This window comes from Hevea brasiliensis, chromosome 14, assembly GCF_030052815.1.
Source record: "Hevea brasiliensis isolate MT/VB/25A 57/8 chromosome 14, ASM3005281v1, whole genome shotgun sequence".
NCBI lineage: Eukaryota > Viridiplantae > Streptophyta > Magnoliopsida > Malpighiales > Euphorbiaceae > Hevea > Hevea brasiliensis.
The window spans coordinates 14,791,287-14,806,786 of record NC_079506.1 but is presented as its reverse complement, the minus strand read 5'-3'; the positions used below and the strand labels follow the sequence as shown (position 1 = coordinate 14,806,786).

The 15,500-nt window shown below is 34.9% G+C and overlaps 1 protein-coding gene and 1 pseudogene across 3 annotated transcripts; both read right to left on the bottom strand.

The window, feature by feature from the left end:
* Positions 1-1,978: 1,978 nt before the first annotated feature.
* LOC110637810 (pentatricopeptide repeat-containing protein At1g10270-like) lies at positions 1,979-6,441 on the bottom strand (annotated as a pseudogene).
* A 1,241-nt stretch (positions 6,442-7,682) lies between these two features.
* LOC110637773 (uncharacterized) lies at positions 7,683-14,454 on the bottom strand. 3 transcript variants are annotated; one of them, XM_058135242.1, is made up of 14 exons: positions 14,068-14,454; positions 12,723-12,842; positions 12,337-12,396; positions 12,139-12,240; positions 11,513-11,596; positions 11,313-11,431; positions 10,986-11,087; positions 10,486-10,602; positions 9,612-9,677; positions 9,402-9,468; positions 8,954-9,007; positions 8,789-8,878; positions 8,357-8,395; positions 7,683-8,172 (listed from the first exon to the last, which is right to left on the bottom strand). In XM_058135242.1, exons 1-14 carry the CDS (start codon positions 14,083-14,085, stop codon positions 8,053-8,055), a joined length of 1,158 nt encoding a protein of 385 aa, XP_057991225.1. In that variant the 5' UTR covers positions 14,086-14,454; the 3' UTR covers positions 7,683-8,052. The 3 variants fall into 3 exon arrangements, with proteins under 3 accessions (XP_057991225.1, XP_057991222.1, XP_057991223.1); XM_058135239.1 differs by lacking the exon at positions 14,068-14,454 and adding an exon at positions 13,613-14,030; XM_058135240.1 differs by lacking the exon at positions 14,068-14,454 and adding an exon at positions 13,648-14,026.
* Positions 14,455-15,500: the final 1,046 nt, after the last annotated feature.

Here is a 15,500-nt window from a genome sequence, read left to right as displayed (position 1 = left end):
ATTCTAAAATCTTAAATGGCAAATGTAGATCTAAAAACATATTAAAAGTGTTTTAATATGCTGTTTATCATTGAAATCAAATAGATAAATAATAAATCTTGCATGATGTATGAGACCCTACAAAAAAAATTTTGAATTCAATGATCTAAACTTATGTTTTTCATGCTTCTGCTCCTTCGATCCCACCTCCTTCCCCCTTTTGCCTATAATCAAAGAGAATGCTAATGTGGAAGTGCATTGGGTTTCTCAACTTATTGATTGGGATTGGCATGCCTGGAATATTCAAGTGCTAAAGAAAGTCTTTTGTGATGATGAGATTGAAAATATCCTACCAATCCCCATTAATTTGGTAAGCAAGGGAGACAAATTAGTATGGCATTAACAAGAGATGGATCTTTCTCAGTTAAATCGGGTTACCATTTGGCTTTCCACTTGAAACAAGGCAACATATCAACAGGTTCAGGACCAGGTCCATCTACGGTAAGCAATAATTCTATGGTTTGGAGAGACATATGGAAACTTATGCTCCCACCCAAGCTCAATTTATTCCTATGGAGATTGGTAATTGGAAGGCTGCCTTGTCGAGCGCTTATTAAAAGCAAATTTACTGATTTACCAAATGAGTGCTTGGTTTGTGGGGAGCAGGAAACTTCAAAGCATCTGTTTTTCATGTGCCTGAAGGCTAGAGAAGAGTGGATAAACTCTCCTTTCAGGATCAAAACTACTTTGTTATCAGGGCACTCTATGATGGATTGTTGGATTGAAATATCTAAAACCATTCGATCTCATTTTCAAGGGAAAGAATTGCTGCAGCACCTAGTTTTTCTTTTATGGCAAATCTGGAAAGTAAGAAATCAGAAGGTTTTTCAAGGTCAAGATATTCCTAGCCAACAAATCATCTCCTTAGCCCAAAACTAGTTTGAGGAATTCATTGTATCTCAAGGAGAGCTTGTTAGCAGATTTCAATCGAATAATCACATGCAGGTTTGGTCCCCACCACCTCAAGAATGGATTAAAATCAATTTTTATGCAGCTTACAATGCTCATTGAAAATCTGGAGCCATTGTAGTTATTTGTAGAAACTCTAATGGCCAACCGATGGGGTGGATTTGTAAAAGAGTGTATGGTATTTATGACCCTCTCATTCTCGAAGGGATGGCATGCCGAGAAGCAATACAGCTAGCAAGAAGTAAAATGTTCAGCAAAATAGTGATTGAAGGAAACTCTCAAGTAGTCATCGATTCAATAGGTGGAGCTGCTATTCCTCAACATATCTAAGGAATCATTCAAGATATTTTGTTTTTAGGGATGAGTTTGAGGTTTATTTTTTTAATTTTATTAGAAGAATAGGAAATATGCTTGCTCACAAATTAGCTGCAAAGACCGCTGGTGATGATAATTTTCTATGTAATCCCATGGTCTAAATTCATTTTGTATCTCAATTTCTGCGTCTAGAAGGCATTCAATGAAATCACTTTTTCAGTTTAAAAAAAAAAAAAAAAAACCATCGCTGTTGGTACGACCAGAAAATCCTAAATGCGTACAAAAAAAAAGTACAATCACGTTGCACATGAGCGGGTCAAACTACTAAATCAAGGCCATCACGTCCGACGGTATAAAGAATGGTCACATCAAAATAATTTCTTTGCTCCTTTTTAACTAACACATGAGATTATTATTTTTTTATTATTATTATTATTATTTAAAAAAAATATTTTTTTAAGAAAAAAAAGGAAAAAAGATTTGTTAATGTGTTTTATTTATTATTTTATTTATTTTGTGAAAAATATTTTGTGCTTTGTAGATTTTTTTTTTTTTAATATAGTATCAGAGTTTAAATCTCCATTTTCTAACGGTATCAGAGCATTAAAAGATAAAATGGAACACTATTTTCAAAAAGAAAAGAAAAGAAAATAGCAGGATGTTGCAACAGCATTTCATTCCCACGACTTGTGTAGAAACATTAGTGTCCCAAGACTAAAAGAGTAAGGTTTCATTCTTACATTAAAATGTAAATAGAAACAAATCACTTCAAATTACAACATTATCGATTATCTAACATTGTTCCGAGAATCCTACATTTCCTCCTCTAAGCAAGAGCAATGAAATTATATACAGGAAAGCACCAGTTAAAATATACTACAATATCTAGGTCATTGATGGCAACACAAGTATCCACAAACTTACAAACACAATTGTACATTGGAGCCTCAGTATTTGGCAATGTGGCAATGTGTGCAAAAAGAACTTTATCATTAAAATTTCATATATTAATTGGAAGAGTCTCAAAATACAAAAATAATTTATCTCGTGTAAGATGGATCATGGATGCGCAAAAGAAATAAGATGCCCAGAAAGTTGTAACCAGAATTCTAAACACTACCTCATAATTGTGCTTCGGTGATGTGAGCCAACTCAAGATACACTGCATATAATAATGATTTAAGTAATTTCCTTGCCCACAAAAAATTAGCAGCACATAAAGAGTAGGCAATTCTATCAAATCAACTTTCTGCTGATGAATCAAGCTGCTGCCCGCTGGTGGCTATCTTGCCATTCAAGGGGTTCTGATGATTGCTTTCCTACCATTTCCAATGGTCAATTTGGCTGCTGTCCCCCCATGGGATCAAACTAGAACACAAATGAAAGAATCGAAGTCAGGAACTAGTGGCAATTCATTAGATATTATGATTCACAGACAATCACTAAAATGAAAAATAAAAGGAACAGAAATCTACTCTTAAAATAAACATTATCATTCATCATACCCTACCAAATACCCCAAATCCTCTCAACTAAAGAAAAATGTAATTGAAAATGCATATTAGAGTTACTCCACAATTGCAGTGGCCAAATAAAGCTCTTTATTCGGTAAAGATACTTTAAATCAAAAAACTGTTAAGAGCATCACATCTTTTGAACCTGGTCTTTATTAATAAGCTGAAGAAGAGCGAATATTCAAACTTGCTGAGAAAGAAGCTTAAACAGTAAGAACCAGAAAATACAAATTACTGGCATTATCAAACCACTACCAAAGACTTTCAAAATGCTGCACTCCATAAACTGATTTTGGAGGGTGAATTGCCTGTATACCTTCTCAGTAGAAAAAAAAATAATAATAATAAGGATGCTACACCTTTCTTTAGTTACACAATTTCACTCTACCAACTTCTGTAGATACATGCACTGTTGCTAGTTCTCATGACCTTTTTTCACTTTTCTCTCATTGTTATCCTATTATTCTCTTTGGGGGGAAGTGAACAGACCTAGATTAAAATGGTAATAGGGTAGATTCCATATAAGTTGACAGACTTGAGAACAAAATAAATATTAGAGAATCTGTAACTTCTGTCTGGCTGTCATCGACCTTCAATTACAATTCTATGTCTCTTTTTGGGCTGAAGCAAATGCTTCAAGCAATAAACATAGTAAATGATGGTGAAAAACTCTTCATTTGATCCTTCTCCTTTAGTTCCAATATCCTATATTGCTTTGACAGTTCATCACTCTTTTAACACCACGGATGCAAAATGCAGGAGAAACGTGTGCAATCCAGGAAGAGAAATAAATGAATTTCAAGCAAGACGCAGCTTTTTAGTATCCCCAAAAGGGAACTTAACAGGAAGAGTCCAGTTGTGGATGCCTTTTACATTAGGGAGAGAGATTTGATGACAAGCGTGAATAGCAAATAAATGACGCTTTAAATTTGTGCGGCACAACTTCGTCCTGCCACAAAATAACCATCCTCATTATTTATATATTTTATTGATAAACTACTTAGGCTATATATTTTGTCAATTAGTTTTGTTACTATTATAAGTATTTCTCGAGATGAACGACGCCTGAATTTTGCTAGCTTCCAGATGGTACCTGTCTTGACATTTGCATGGATTCGTATGGCTGATGTCTGGCCGTGTGTGTAGTTCCTGAGAGCTGCTGTTCTCCCCTTTGAAAGGACCACGATGGCTGCTGTCCTATTTGAGAGGACGGTGATGGCTGCTGTCCTCCAAATTGAGCATGCCAAGAAGGCTGCTGGCCTGCCATTTGATGAGGTTCAGATGACTGCTGTCCAGCAATGCTATGGGATGCTAATGGCTGAAGTTCCCCCCTTTGAGATGACAATTGTGGCTGCCGTTCCCCGCTTTGAGAGGACAATGTTGGCTGCTCTTCCCCACTTTGAGAGTACAATGGTGGTTGCTGTGCTCCTCTTTGAAAGGACCATGATGGCTGCTGTCCTCCTCTTTGAGAGGACCATGATCGTTGCTGCCCTGCAATTTGATGAGCTCCTGATGGCTGCTGTCCTATTTGAGAGGACCATGATGGCTGTTGTCCCACAATTTGACGAGACCATGATGGCTGCTGTCCTGCAGTATTATGGGAACCTAATGGTTGCGTTGATGCCGCTTGAGCTGATCCTGATGGCATTTGTCCTGATATTTGCTGGCGACCAAATGGCTACTGTCTTGCCATCTGAGGTTGGCCCGATAGTGCTTGTCTAGGCAATGAAGATGGCCCTAATGGCTGGTCCCTTGCCATTTGTGAACCCAATGGCATTCGAGTTTGTCTTTGCAAATGAGGGGATCCTGACATGTTCCTCCACCTATTTTCATCCAAAACCCTCTCAATTTCTTGACTCTTTCCTGCATTAAGAAATGCCTTAGTTACAAATTCCTTTAATGCAGGAGGAACACCAACACAATATCTCATCATTTGCTCCAGTATATCCTTGCTTGAGTCAAATGCACCTGCTTCACAGAGCCCTCTGACCACGACATCATAAACAGAGGGGTCTGGCTTTGGATCTCTGCCTCCCATTTTTGTCAAAATTTGAGCACACTCCACTGCCTTTCCATTCTTAATCAACTCACCAAACACCCTTGTTGCATAAGTTGCCACCACCCACAAATTTTCCTGTACCATCTTAGTTAACAACCTTAAAGCATCGTCAATTCTCTCAACCTTCAGATAAGCATCAATCAATGTTCTATAACTTGTGACATCCGGGGACAACGACTTAGACAACAGTTCTGTGAAGAATTTCTCTGCCTCTAATAGCATCTCATTCTCACAAAACCTTACTATAATGTTGTTATACCCTGCAACATCCATTTGAAAAGGTTTTGACCCAGGCTTTGTCCCCACCTTCCTAAACATATCAATTGCCTGAGCAAACTCCCGTTCCTTGAAACACTCATTCACCATGATATTAAAAGTTTCTGAATTTACACCTTGGTTGGTTGGCGGGGTATGGTTATCTAACATTAACTCAAATAAGGGCCCAGCCGCCTCTTTTTTCCCATACCTTAGTAAAACCTCCAAGAGGGCATTTCCAGTTGGAGGCGCAATCTTCAATTTCCTATCCATAAATGACTTATAATTCTCCACAGCCTCCTTATCCTTCCCTTGCTTAAACCACCAATCCATAAATGTTGCATTAACTGTGCCATCATACCATAGACATCTCTCAGTCAACTCACTGAAAAACTCATTCGCCTTCTCCAAACTCCCCAAGTCTAAAAACGCTTTAATTATATTGTTAAAGACCAAAGAATCAGCCCCGTGCCCTTTGTTCAGCATCTCTCTCAACAAACCAACTGCCTCATCAACCCTCCCAGCATCAATCAAACCTTTTGTCAAATGCTTGTAAGTAACATGCGATGGACTAAAAGGAGCATTTGCAATGATATCCCTATATATTTCCAGAGCAGTATCTACTCTCCCCTCGTCACAATGTGCATTAATCAAATTATTATACGAGACAACATTAGGAACTATATCATGCTGTTCAAAAAAGTACTTAAATAGCGCAATAGCCTCATTGTAACGTTTGGCTCGATACATTGCAGCGATGATCGCGTTGCAGGTGAAAACAGTGGGGCGAGTTCTGGTGTAGACGGCGTTGCGAGCGAGGAGGGAGGCGTTGTCGAGATCGAAGGAGCGAATGAGAGATTGCACTCGGTTATGGAGGTTGAGACGCGGGCCGACTAGTGCACTGGTGGAGTCCGGAAGACGAGGCGCGTTGGGATCGCGAGGCGGAGGGTTAGAATTTCGTTGAAGGGCATGGAGGGGGGGGTTCGATGCGAAGGCGTCGCTTGCGTCTACGGCGTTCCGCGGCAGCTTCCTCAGCAGAGGAGAAGGCGTAACTGTGGGATTTAGGGAGGAGGGGAGAAGAGGAAATGGGGTTGGATAAGGATGAAATTGGGCCATTAGAGTCGGAAGTTTGGGAAGTGGTCGTCGGAGAGTGGGTGAGGTGGTGGAGGGCGCGAATTAGAGGTTGAAAGGACTTGGTGATGGTAGCCGCGGTGGCAGCGGAGCAACGGAGGACGCGGTAGAAGGACATTGGGCCTCTAAGGAGAGAGATGATAAGCAGAGCAGGAGAGAGTTTAGAACCTTAAACCCTAGAGAGGGTTTGTGAAAAATGGAAATGACAGTAATCTGGGGAATAAAAAAATTAGGCGGAATACATAAATCAGCTTTTCAAAATTTTTAAATAATAAATATAATATTTTAAATTTATTAGTAAAATATAATTAAATATATTACTTAATATTTTTATTTTACAATAAATTACAATTTAAAATTATAAAAAAAATAGGTATGCTTTTTTTTTATTTTATTTTTGAGAAAATACATCCCAGTACCCATCCCAGTACCCATCTAATTTGCTGTAAGGGTAATCATTTTTCAGAATTTAATAATTTCGTCATTTAATTGGGTGTTGTCCGATCCGGGCTAAAATTGAAATCAGACCTATATATTAGCAATAATTGAGAAGTTGAGATTTGTTACAATCTCACATTGCTATGAACAATTTTACTGAGAATTTCCTTACATAATTCAACTTTATCGGCTCAAGACTGGACTAAAAGTTACCATTTGATTTTGATTTTGATTCAATTCATTTGGTTCAATTGTGATTGATTTAATCTAATCAGGCTGTCAATTTTTTTTTTAGCAAAAAGTATAGATTTGATTAAAAATAAATCAAGCCAATCAAAATTAATTCGATTTCACTGCAATAATTAAATTTAAATTTGACGAATTTCAATACAATGACTGATTTCAGTTCGATTTTGACCAGGCTGATTCTGATCAAGTCCAGACCGAACCCATGTCTAATTGAGTATATGAATTGTTCAATGGAGAGTAAAGAAACCCAAACTAGAACTCAATAATCCCTGCTCTTTATAAGGGTATGAAAAAAAAAAAAAAAAAACCCAATTCATGCGTAATTAAGATGTAATTTTTTTTAAATAGTAATTAAGGCTCCGTTTGTTTCAAAGAAAAAATATATTTTTTATATTTTTTAGTGTTTGGGGATAGTCACGAAAATTGATCAACGAAAAATATTTTTCTAATCAAAAGAAAACTTAATTATTTTTAGATAAAGTAACTTTTATTTTTTAAAAGATAAAATTATTTTTTATTTTCTAAATTTTAAAAATCTTATTAAAATGTGAATATATTTATAAATATATAAAATAAATAAATATTATTAATTTAACATTACAACTAAATAACAAAAAATATTTTCATGAAAAATATTTTTTTTCATATACAAATCATTTTTCGTGAAATAAAAGGAGATTTAATTAATTTTCATTTGTTATTGATAACTAAATTACTTGATAAAAATTTAAACGGCATTTTCAAAATATTTTAAATTATTGACTACAAAATAATTCAAAGAAAATAATTTACATAAGTTTCAAAATTAAATTGTATTTACACTATTCAAAAAATTCACACGAGGCATATCTGCCAGTTCTCATTTGAAGGATAAAAAAAAAAGAGTTCTGAAATGGCTGTTCCACACCTCTGAGATCATCCACATATGATCAGCACTAGCTATGGAGAAGCAGCCAGGAAATCATAAATTCACAATCTCAATCTCCTTTAGTAATTGATATACTTGACTTCAGCTGTTTTGAGATATTTCCCATGAAAAGCTTGTATGGATGGTGTGTGTACAAGTATCTGTTGCTGTTATGAATAAATGTGACCGCCAACCTTCACATGATGCCCAAGTTGAAGGCTTTAGTGGAATCAAATTTAAATCCTAGTCTGGTTTTCTGAGTGTTGAAATGGATCTACCCAACATTTGTCTTCCTTTACGGCGTTTCTCCATCTATCCCGGAAAATCTGCATTTCAATGGAGGACTGTTTTCTTACCTGTATAAAGATCATTACTCAGTAAAATGTTCTCCTCAACAATTGGTAACACATAAATTCTTCTAGAAAATACGAGCATTGTTGAGAATGTAAATAAGAAAACAGAGAATATAATCTTGCAGTTCTGCAATGCGCGCTGAAACAAGAACATAAGCTAGCATGGAAAATAATCACCCAAACGTACCGCTAATCTGTTATCAACTATACGGGACTCTGACGGCGCCTGCAATGCCAAGCATGAAATTTTATTTATTTTTTTGACACAGAAGACTGTCACAAGGTAAGATTTTTTATGGACACAAAAAAGAAAAAGCAGAGAGACAGGAAAATAAAATTTGTTACGGCCATGAGATCAACTACTATAATTTCCAACAATTCAATACCATAACAAGAATAGGAAAAAATTCTTGGGACTCTTGCACCATGATCTAACAACCTATATGCTGTGATCTGAACTAAAACAAAATAGAAGAACAAGTAGTCGGCCTGGTGATTGTTCAGCTCAAGAATTTTGAACAAGTAAACTGGTCAGTCCCAGCTATGCCTCAGAGAGAGTGAAGGAAAAAGGGACAGTGCCAAAATTGTTTGTGTTGTTAATATGAATTCAAGGACTCACCTCAGTTCCATTGAAGACACCAAGAGTTAAAAGACCCAGATGAACTATGTACTCAGAATCAACGACACCGACATTTTTTGTTCGATCACCCTATAAAATAGTATAACTATCACATTTATACCACAGGGAATCATAAAGGGAAATTCACGGGATATGGAACGTTACCTGCGCACAATAGCCCAGCTGGAAATCCAAGCCCCAGGCATGGATCAAGTCATTCTGTACAGGTGAAAGATCCATGGTTAATGATTATTATGAAGGCAGAGATGATATAGAGATGACAATGCAAAATAGGCTATAATGACTGACCGAGTAAGGTGGTCAACTTGGATTCATTAGTAATTCTATAGCCTGCCTAATGTACAGAGGATAGAATAACTGAAGGCAGAACAAAAATACCACCTCTATCAAGTTTGATTCAGTACGATTAGCAATTTACCAGCCATTTTGTCACATAATCAATCAAGCATCAGTAGTAACTTTTTAACATAACATTGCCGTTGAGTTTTTAGTTATGGATGGCCAATTATGTCTTTATCGAGTGCTAGTACCACCCCAGCACCCCCTCAGGTTCCAATATGAAAAGGACTTGTTGAGACAGTAACTATTATACCTGGATCATATTCCATACACATTGCCAAGCTGCCCTAGAGAAGACAGGTGCCATCATTTCCACCCACCTGCATTAGCAGTACTTACTTTCATGGTGACAGCAGTTTACTCATAGTTCAATTTATTAAAAAGAAACTTCTCTTTGCCAAGTAGTAGAACGTGAACTACTCTGAATCAAAATGAAAGGTAATAAGAGTTGGTCATCATTTACCCTATACAAGGAGGAGAAGTGCTGTTGTGATAACACCTTCCGCTGCCTTTAAATTTATAAATCCTTCTGTTAAAAGATAACCCTAGTTAAACACATAGTTTATAGCTAAATTCAACATTCATTATTCAGAGAAAGAGAATTTATAAGCTGTGCATAATTAGTTATGACAATAAATAACATAGAAAATACAATAGACTTTTCTTTTTAAAAGCACAATAGGGCCCATGTTCTTCGGTACCTATGACAAATTTGAACCGAAACCAATCACCACATACTAATTCTCCATTCTACCCCAAAATACTTCTATCCAAATCAGCATGTTCTTAAAAATTCACTCTTGCATATATTGGCAGCAGTAAACTTCAAGTTAAGAATAGTCCAATCAAACACAAGTTTCATGAATTCTCCATTTTGCACAAGACAGAAGGATTGTAATCGTTATCTCTATGAGAAGGAAATCCAAATTATGTATTGAATTAAATTTTGAGCAGTAGAAAACAAATTCGAAGAAGAGGCAGCATCATCATCCCAATTTTAGCATAACAAATCCACAATACATCGTAATCAGTAGCAAGGAAAACTAGCCACAATAAACAAAACCAGGTGTCCTTGAGTTTTCTCGCTAAACTCTCGGGAGCATGAAGGTCCTAAACATATATAAACAACTCTAAATCTTTCACATGTCAAAAGTTCAAGAAAATAAAACGGCCAAAATAGTTTAATGACAATGATCACATCCCCTTCAATTACTAAGATTCATTTGCACTATTCTTCATCTACAGAAAAAATATTGATAGCAAATCTGATGATCTCTCCCCACTTCGTAGAAAGATATGCAGCCATTTCAGCACTCTAAACACTAATTTACACTGACCTGTGCACCTTTGATTTTGGTTGACGTGCAGTAATTGGATGGGATACTGCTGACTTGGCAGGATCGAGGGCTGGCTGTGATATTTCGAGTCCCTCATCCTTAACAATTGACAGATATCTGGAAAGGAATTAATATATTCAATACGTTGTTTAAATTTTCCATTAGAAACAATTTCAGAACACAAAAACACTCATAATTTGCATTGGAAAAATAAACTAAGCTTCTATTATGTTGTAATTAATATGTTAGAACTTGGATCTTCGAAACTAGTTACCGAGAATGTTAGCTTAGCCAGTTAAACAGATAACAATTTACAACAAAATGACACTAAAACAACCAAGGCCTGAGAATTTATGGAACATGAAAATCAATACACTTTTGTTAATCAGTAAGTGACCACACAGTATTACTTCATATATTTCACACGTCTACATAAAGTAGTAGTTGTCACTTATCAGCATTGAAATTCATACAATCTCTGAGTTGCAAAGCATGCATACCGTCTTGGATTAAAATTCTCAACTCCAAGGTCTTCATCCCAGAGAAATATGTAGTCATACTCAGCAACTATGTCTGGATGCAGAAATCGTTTTGCAAACCACCTATGCAATCAAGAAATGTTTCCATTGAGAGAATAACAAATATAAGCCTGTAAGAATCATTAGAAACATGCATGCACAGGCATAAAATGAACAGAACAGAAGATTGCACAAAAATAGATGCCTTCTTCTGTGCCCCTTAATCACATACAAACACAAATGTGCTGGTAGCATGTACACTGCCAACACAAGAATCTATGAGACAATCATTTTGGTTGATAACCTTACCATTTTGTTTGATTCACTGCAGACACATGGATGACATGATCACTCCATGGCAAATCCCTCCATTTATCCACAAAACCATCATAATGAAAAAGCATCACAATGAATTCACTTAGAGGAAACTGCAAGAAGACAATAAATTTCAGACAAATATGGTGAGAAAAATTTTCAAAGCCAAAAAGCAGGTGAGGATTGACAACCACCTTCTTAATAATTTGGTCCACTTGTTCTTTTTGCTTAATTCCAACTGCAAGTGCTAATAAGTTCATTGAAGGCTTTGGCTTGTTCTGACACTCAAACAAAACAATATAAGCAATGGAGAGGGAATTATAATAAGAATAGTGAATGTATTATTGCTTCTTCTTAAATTCAAGATTTACATCCTCTTCAAACTTATCAGATACTAACCCCTATTTACTTGAATTCATACAAATGTAAAGCACCAGATCCAGTCTTAAAATACATGACCAGCCGAAATTCCCAATCAAAACATTATCACTATGCTTTTAGTCATGCATAAGTCATAATGGAGTTCTAGGCTCCTTTTGTTTCACGGAATTACTTGTCGGTAAAAATATCGCCTCACAAAATATTTCTTGATGAGGTTGATGACATGATACAACTAGTGTATGATGCAACCCAACAGTAGTACCAGTATTATACCAGCCATGGTTCACATTGAAGGAACAAAATGCATGATCCTTCAATAATATGGACCCAATAGCAATTGCTATAAACTTGAAATTATCATATACATCTGAAAGATTATCTCATGCACTTCAAGTTCCTTTCATCACAGATAATGTATTGTGATGATGACTACACTCACATCTTTCATGGAATTTTTCCATAAAGGCCGCATTTCAAAGTCTGATGTTTTTCTAACAATTCCTTGGGGCAATGCCTCACTTCCAGAAGGCCTGCAATGATCCTAAGCAAAACAACTACTAAATCAGAAGACAGCTAAATGACTTTATGTAGCATTCCATAATGTACTTTTCATTTTAAACATGTAAAAGGTGCTAACCTTGCATTTGTTGGATGTTGTACTCTGCATTGTCTCACTGACTTGCCATCTTGTCAATCTCTGCATAGATGATTCCCCACATAAAATCATGTCTAGAATATGTTGTTGGCCTATAACTAGGGCCCAACTCCACATCAGTCACCACTAAGTGCTAAGTGTGGTTGCTTTATACACATATTTAGGCAAAACTCAAAGTTTTGCAAATTTCAATGGGGTAAATCACATGTGGCCTCTAAGCCAACATTGAATATATCAAGATCCTCTTAGATGAATGAGAAATTATCAAGTCAGCCCAAAGATCTAAATCCACTAAACAAACAACATCTATACGATCCATTTCAGCAAAAGTGAATTTCAAAAAGAAGGGATAGAAAGGAGATACATACATCTTTATATTCACTTCCAAAGGATGAACTACCAATGAAGTAAGCACTACAAATCAAAGAAGCTGCAAAGAAGAGAGTCCAAAGACACGATCTGCTCTTAGGATCTGACTGTGCAGAAGCCTGAGAAGGCAAAGGGACATGGAATCATGAGAAATTATAATCACATCTTATTGGCACAGCATTGAGATTGTAGTGTGGAATTGCCACAGAGAAAGCAGCAGCACAAAAATGTAAGCATAAGAAATTAAGGTGCAATCTGGGAATATCTTATGGAATTCTAGAACTTAATCAATTTTTTCAGGGAAAAAGAAAAACTGAATTTTCCAGATACCTACAAAGAACTGATTTTTCAAAGCAAAAAGCGTTTAGCATGCAGTAACTACCCATCAACCCAAAACAAAAATACAAAGCTCATCTGAAAATCAAAATCCATATCAATCTATCCACAAGTCAAAAGACAAATCATTTCTGAAACTGCTATCAATTCAAATCTGTGTGGAACTTTCATTCAGATAAAGGTATGGAATTTTTGGAGAGGAATTCCTTATCAACAGAAAATTCAAGCAACAGGGTATAACTCCAAATCCATAATCTTAGAATTACAAGTATTGTAATTATATTAATTGCCACAACTAAGGACAACAACAACAAAAAAATGAACTAGAAAAAAAAAAATTCCACCAACAATGAAATTACTCTCAAGTTTGGTTCTGGAAAAAATTTCAGAACATTGTAGCCACAAACTATGCAACGTTTGAGATTAAGGAAATTCAGTATAAATTCATTCACAAAAGGGAAGTCTAATAATAAGCGACATTAAATAACCCCAAATTAACAAAATTCAAGCACTCCTTGAAGAAGCAGAAAGAGAGGGAGGGAGAGAGAGAGACTATTAAAAATAGCATCCTCTATGGTTATTGCTTACTCAGTGTATGGCCTGGTGGAGACAAAAGACGAGACTTTTCAAGTGTAGAAAGCAAAAACAAACTGTAAAGCCATGAAAAATCCAAAAGTTTTTTTGCTATCTTCATTTGTCCTCTGTTTTCCAGAATACCAGAGAAGTAATCTTTCAATATCAAAAAATGGAAGAAAAAAATCTTTTTCTTTTTATTTTCCTTCCATAAGTATGATAAAGTTAAACCAAAACAGCCATCATTAAAAGAAGAAATAGAAGAAAAGAACAAAGCAGCAGCTAATGAAGTTCATAGACATTGAAGAAAAATAATTTCAGAAGGCCAGCAAAATTTCAAAAAACAAAAGCAAGCAAAAACATCTGAGAAACCCAAAAAAAATATACATAAACCAGAAAGAAACAGAGAGAGAGAGACAGAGAGAGAGAGCTTACACAAATGAGAGACTTCATATTGCAGGGAGAAAGGAAAGTAGAAAAATCATCAACAACAAACAGAAAGAAAAAAGAAAAAAGCCCAAAAGGCCAAAAGGGATAGGAAAGCGGCACTTTTAGAGTTATATAATCAAGTAAAGAAAAGTAAAACAGAAGGCTTCTGTGTTTCGATAAAGCAAAGAATGCCAATCCAAGACCCAAGAGAACAGAAAGTTGATGAGAGAAAGCAAAGCTATAATGGCAGGCAATGTCAACAGAGAATATGGAACCTCCCTTAGGTGGATAAAACGGTGACGTTGTAGAAAGCAAGAGCCAAACAAACGAACCCAAAGTCCAATATTTTTTTTTTTCGAAAAAAAAAAAGAACCCACCATTAAAATAGAAACAGAGGGAAAAGAGATGTGGAGAATATAGAGCTGGTCAGACTTGGATCAGTTCATGTACACCACTTTCATACTCTCAGTTGTTAGAGCGTTGAAATCTTATTTTATTTTTTTAAATATATACATATATATATATTTTTTTTATATTATTTAAAAGCGAACTTTAAGGGTAAGATGACGATCGGAAGTTGGAGTGTTTAGGATTTTATCTGATATCACTATCTATTAAAATTTAAAATTTATGTATTTAAAATAAAAAAATTTTGAAAAATTATTTAATTATTTTAATTTTTAGTAATTAAAATATATTAAATTTAATATAAAATAATTTTAATAATATTTAATTAATATATTTAATATAACATATTTTTTCATAGTAATTTAAATAATAATTATTATTAATTTCTTATTTTTTTTTGTTTTCTTAAACTTGGACTAGACAAAGGTTGAATTTTAAAACCAAACGTGAGATTTAAGTAATGTTATTATTTAAATTATTAAATTAAAATAATAAAATAATATATTCAATAAATTTAGTAAAATATTTTTAAAAAATTAAATCAACCTTTGAATATTCAATTAAAAATTTTAAACGACCTGTATTACTACCACAGAGGTATAGAGAATGTGGGGAAACGATGGAACCTGTGCTCATATTTCTTGCGCGCGTAGAATAATTTATGATACTCGCTCTGCTTTAGTGGTCCCACTACAAATATAGGCGAAAATCTAATTTTTCAAGACATGCCATAAAAAATTCCTCGTCATTTTTTTTTTAATTAATCAAGAATATTCGCAGGCGTAGAAAATACGAACACACTCTTTGACAATTTTAAGTTTTATTCGGTAATAATTTTTAATATTTTAATTAAAATTAAAATATTTTTTTTATTTATATTATTTAGTGATATAATATTTATATTAATTTTAAAAATTGATAGAGTAATTCATGAAAAATTATTCTTCTTAACTTTTAGAAGTTGATAAGATATTTTGATTAAACTCAATAAAATTTTATCACAATTTTTATCTTTAATAACTAATTCAATA